Here is a 6000-nt window from a genome sequence, read left to right as displayed (position 1 = left end):
CAAAAAAACACGCATGCATGTGAGCTAAATTAATTATCTCTTCTTTTCTTTTAGAAAAGAGTCTCGGAATAATTTGGGCACTAGATTAGCAATAGAAAGAATAACAGAAAGCATCATGCTCATTTTTTGTTACTGAATTTTTACGTACTTAGTTTATAACGAGGTGTGCAAAAACAAGTGAAATAAGGAAATGGTGACTGCACATATGGTGAAAACGTGCAAAAGATGGTTATGTAAACAATATAATCATAATCCACCCCAATACCAAACAAAGTCTTAGAGAGGCAAACACCACAATCCACAGGCATAAAGTGCATCTACAAGGCATGATAATTGATAGCAGCTGGCTCTTTGTCTTACCATGTAGGATAATCACTAACGTGGGAGAGCGAAGAGGGGAAGGAGAAAGAATAGAAGTCTCTTGAACAAGAGAATCTTAAGAGTGGGTTTCACTATATTTTGCATCATTGCATTTAATTCTAGTTTTGTTTTATGTAGAGTGTCATCTTAAGACACATAATTGTATTGTAAATTTTAATGTGAAAAAAATCTTAATAGAATGACTCTCTAATAAGATAATCGTAATATGAAAAAAAGAAAACAAAAAAACATGACGATTGCCGTCGTGCTAAGTCTCCTTTTATATGTACATGCCATTTGCTCCATACATCTCTTATTTACGTGTGGATTCCTGTGTAGAGAATGTACACTTTGATAATCTCATTTTTTGTTACTGAATTAACAGAAAGCATCATGCTCATTTTTTGTTACTGAATTTTTACGTACTTAGTTTATAACGAGGTGTGCAAAAACAAGTGAAATAAGGAAATGGTGACTGCACATATGGTGAAAACGTGCAAAAGATGGTTATGTAAACAATATAATCATAATCCACCCCAATACCAAACAAAGTCTTAGAGAGGCAAACACCACAATCCACAAGCATAAAGTGCATCTACAAGGCATGATAATTGATAGCGCCTGGCTCTTTGTCTTACCATGTAGGATAATCACTAACGTGGGAGAGCGAAGAGGGGAAGGAGAAAGAATAGAAGTCTCTTGAACAAGAGAATCTTAAGAGTGGGTTTCACTATATTTTGCATCATTGCATTTAATTCTAGTTTTGTTTTATGTAGAGTGTCATCTTAAGACACATAATTGTATTGTAAATTTTAATGTGAAAAAAATCTTAATAGAATGACTCTCTAATAAGATAATCGTAATATGAAAAAAAGAAAACAAAAAAACATGACGATTGCCGTCGTGCTAAGTCTCCTTTTATATGTACATGCCATTTGCTCCATACATCTCTTATTTACGTGTGGATTCCTGTGTAGAGAATGTACACTTTGATAATCTCATTTTTTGTTACTGAATTAACAGAAAGCATCATGCTCATTTTTTGTTACTGAATTTTTATGTACTTAGTTTACAACGAGGTGTGCAAAAACAAGTGAAATAAGGAAATGGTGACTGCACATATGGTGAAAACGTGCAAAAGATGGTTATGTAAACAATATAATCATAATCCACCCCAATACCAAACAAAGTCTTAGAGAGGCAAACACCACAATCCACAAGCATAAAGTGCATCTACAAGGCATGATAATTGATAGCAGCTGGCTCTTTGTCTTACCATGTAGGATAATCACTAACGTGGGAGAGCGAAGAGGGGAAGGAGAAAGAATAGAAGTCTCTTGAACAAGAGAATCTTAAGAGTGGGTTTCACTATATTTTGCATCATTGCATTTAATTCTAGTTTTGTTTTATGTAGAGTGTCATCTTAAGACACATAATTGTATTGTAAATTTTAATGTGAAAAAAATCTTAATAGAATGACTCTCTAATAAGATAATCGTAATATGAAAAAAAGAAAACAAAAAAACATGACGATTGCCGTCGTGCTAAGTCTCCTTTTATATGTACATGCCATTTGCTCCATACATCTCTTATTTACGTGTGGATTCCTGTGTAAAGAATGTACACTTTGATAATCTACAGTGTACATATGGACGTGACTTCATATATCTCCGGTTGATCACAGAATCTTGGGACAGAAGTCAGTGGCACATCTATCGTTGCAAAGGGTGCATTTGGACATTTACTAGTATCTGGAAAGATGACAACTGATGTGGTTAACATGTTTGCAGTGACAAATCTACAAGGTACACACCTTTGCTTTGCAGATGGCATGCAACAATTGTATTGCCCTCATCTCGCAAAAAAAAAAGATGTATTGCTCTCTTGCGTGGATGCATGTAGTTCATATGCAAGGGTTTGTCCAACTAAGCAACCACCAACCAACTGAACAGCATCTGCATTTCAAGTTATTGGCATATATCATACTCCCGTTCTACCTAAATAATTATAGTTGGGAGAACTATATATACTAGTTCTCCTCCAACTACAAGTATTTAAATATAAATGGAGTATATGTATACGATCGAGCAGCTTGTGCTATAGAAACACACATGATTTCATTAAACCCCTTGCCATGTCTTGGGCGGCATTATTCGACAGAACACTTACAAAACGTAGATAGTAGTACTTACGCACACGTACTGCACACCGAAGATACATAACATATGATCATACCAACACACTTGTTATGTCTACATGAATACTAGCTCGTCGGGAAGCTAGCTAGGCACGTACGTACGCGCCAGCTCCCGGCAGACGTAGTAATAACCTGGACGTACGCCCTTAGCTGCGCACGTACGTACATATATAGGCGGCGGCGGCAGCTGGGTGGATGGGTTCAGGCGACGAGGCTCCGCTGGTGGAAGCTGGCGATGAAGTCGGCGGCCTTCTGGTCGACGTCGCGCTCGCCGACCCACCACCCGGAGTCGTCGTCGCTGGACCTGACCTTGCGCAGCCCCGGCGCCGGCGGCTGCTCCCAGTCGCTATCCTGGTCGTCGACGTAGGCGTACCGCCTCGACCTCCGCGAGAAGCTGAATATGGCGCAGAAGAACGACGACCTCCTTCCCATATACTGGCGCTACCTCCCTTGTTAATTAAGCTTAGTGTATGTATGTGATGATCAGCTAGATAGATAGCTAATTAACCAGTGGTGGTTGGAGAGTGGCTGTCTGGCTTGTGCTCAAGGAAGGTGAGACGAGGCCACCCCTGTATTTATAGGCCAGAAGAGGCCTTGCATGGCATGGCATGGCATGGCGTGTGTGTGTGTTTGTGCAGGAGAGAGCTAGCCATAGTCTGGTGGTTAGGGTTCTTCCGGTCCTCGACCACCAAAGCCGCCCGATCGGGGAGATCGAGGCCGGACGGTTCGGATTGCGTGATGTGAAAAATATGCTAAAGCACGGTCGTACATGCTCCGTCTGTAGCGCACGATATGGTGGTTGGTGAAACACTGAGACAGTCCTTGCTAGGAAAAGTAGATTTGAGTTCGATCCCTCCGAGACAGAAAATATACGTATCGCTCGATCCATTCTACCTACCTACGTACGTCCGGAATCTCTCTCTGTGTAAACACATCTTTTATAATCTGCCCATGTCTCTTCGTTAAGTATCATCATCAGCACCACAAGTTATCGGTGGTAATACGGGCTGAAACCATCCGCATTCGTCAGGACTCTGTCTGCACGTAATAAACCATTCAATGATGTACTGCATTTATTCGCAAACCAGTTCGTGTCTCTGTTTTCCCGCAAACCAAAAACAAGCCACGAAGACTTCACGAACAGTTCAGACACCAACTACGTTGGACACGACAACCCCAGCCCACCCAGAATTCAGAATTCACATTTGGAGTTGGCCGCACTGTTTCTATGACAACCCCTCCCCCTTCTCAACCCTCTTCTCTACCATCCCGCCGCTCTTCACCCCAATTCCCGCCCTTTTTCGCCGTCACCGCATGGAACCGTAAGAAAAGCTGCCGAAGACGACACTGGTGGAGGATCCAGCCATGGCAGCCGCCCAAAAGATCAACTTGGCGACATGACAAGCCACCGCCTCAAACATAAGGCAAAGGAGGTGACACCGCTCAAAAAGAAGGGCGGCAGGTATGGGGGCGGACATGCAGGGGGCGGGTGTGGACGGACGGGCCTAGGACATTTGAATGTTTAGGGGATGTAGTTGGATGACCGGTTCCCGCATTCATATCCACGGATTTGGCCACTCTCCGACATATATCGTGTTTGTTTGGAGGTTGACGTTGAAGATGCCTTAACATCTTATATTGCGAGTCGGAGGGCTATCAACTATAATAATATATTATATTATAGGGCAGAAAGAGTAGTTTTCTTCTTCTGAAAACCTTTTCCAAAGTTTGATTATGATAACACACATTTTCTATAGAAAACCTGGGCACGTCCAGGGGCGTACCCAGGTACAGCTACCAGGGTCACTGGACACCGTGTAAAAAACTATTTCTTTGATATACTTCATGTATGTGTAGTGTGTGACATCCTAAATTAAATCAAATGATGTGTATTATTTATGTGAGGACACTGGCTTAATTTCTTTCTAAGTCTGCCCCTGGCCACGTCGATTGTATTTTGTGTGGAGTGAGGCACGGCTTCTCAATAGCAAGGTTCATTTTTCTTTGAAAAGGTGGATAACCTCTCGCAATCATATACCCCTCATCTCCTATAATATAAAAATATTTTTGACATTGACATTATGGAATGGAGGAAGTATTATTTATTACTAAAACAACGCCTCGACTATGAACTAAGTTCATCATTTAAGCTTATCTTCAAGTAAAAACATGCTCAAATATCAAGCTACGAGATAGTCCAGAGGAAGGCTCCCACAACACGCGTCACGGGAGGAGACCTAACCGCCGCCGCCGAAGACCCCGCGTCCTCCCCCTTCCTTCCCTCGTCGTCGCTCGAGGGTGTGGTCGGGCAAAGCCCGGTCGGCGGCGGTGGTGGTGGGGCTGCTTCTCCTCTTCGCTTGGCGCCTGGTGGCGTGGGACGCCACGTCAAGGCGGGGGAGGGGGTGTGGCGACTCGCCTCCGATCGATGGCGTAGTCGCCTAGTTGTGATGGTTGCGTGGGCGGCTCCGTGTCTGTGAGTGTGGCCAGGGTGGCGCCGGCGGCCAAGGCTGGGCTTGCCCGGATCTAGCTCTTGGTGCCCTTTCGAGAGGCTGGGGCTCGACGGCGGCCGCGCCTGTGGGGCTCACATGGGAGCTCGGCTGGTGGTGGATGTGGTTGTCGCTGCACCTCATAGTCGGTTCTGTGGAAGTGGTGGTGGATGGCGCCGGATCTAACGCGTGGATCGTGGTGGTCGGTGACGGTGCGTGTCGACCGGATCTGGTCTCTTCTGGCGGGCGACGCTGGTTGGGGCACTGGCCCGACGTGGCTACTTCTCTTATCGTGGGCGAAGGCGCGGGGAGGTCTGGTGCACGGGTGGTGGCCTCCCGATGGCGCGGCACTACATAGTAGCTCGGCGGCTCTGCCCGCGGTAAGAGCCGGGCACTCCGGCGTCAGCTCATCTGTGGTCAGACTGTGTCGACCTTGGCTTCATCTCCTCAGCGTCCGAGCTCTACTTCTATCGAAGGTCTGGCCCTCTCCCAGTGTGGAGGTGGTTGTGCTGCGATGCTCTTGGGCAGAGCCCGTGGCTTGATGCTGCCTGGTGGCCATGGCCGTGTGGGTGGCATGGCAGTCGGGGTGTGGCGATCGGTGGCAGTGAGTCTTGGCCGGGGTGAAAACCTGTTTCATCTTCGGACGGACCGGCGGCGACGAAGCTTGTTCCCTTCTTGAAGGTGTCGTCGCGGCTCTCATCGCCCGTCGTGCTGCTCCAGAGGAAACTCCGATCCTCGGATCGGGCGATGGCGGCACTTCGGTGTCGTCTCCTTCCTGAAGGTGCCGCCTTGAAGCCCACAGTTCGTCGTATGCGGCTTCATTTCTTCGCGGTGACATTTTCCCGGTTGAGCCCCTGGTTGCTCTTGTAGATCAGTGCCGATGTATCATGCCTTGGGTGTGTGTGTATATCAGTTTGTATCAGAATGTTGTTGATCATTGCTTTTATATATATAGCG

General features: G+C 45.8%; 1 protein-coding gene across 1 annotated transcript; it reads right to left on the bottom strand.

The window, feature by feature from the left end:
* Positions 1-2475: 2475 nt before the first annotated feature.
* On the bottom strand, positions 2476-3161 carry LOC123430391. Its single transcript, XM_045114258.1, has one exon. The coding sequence runs from the start codon at positions 2987-2989 to the stop codon at positions 2759-2761; it is 231 nt and encodes a 76-aa protein (XP_044970193.1). The 5' UTR covers positions 2990-3161; the 3' UTR covers positions 2476-2758.
* Positions 3162-6000: the final 2839 nt, after the last annotated feature.

This window comes from Hordeum vulgare, chromosome 2H, assembly GCF_904849725.1.
Source record: "Hordeum vulgare subsp. vulgare chromosome 2H, MorexV3_pseudomolecules_assembly, whole genome shotgun sequence".
NCBI classification, from domain to species: domain Eukaryota; kingdom Viridiplantae; phylum Streptophyta; class Magnoliopsida; order Poales; family Poaceae; genus Hordeum; species Hordeum vulgare.
Note: the sequence above shows the minus strand (reverse complement) of the source record. Positions and strands in the feature narration are given on the sequence as shown.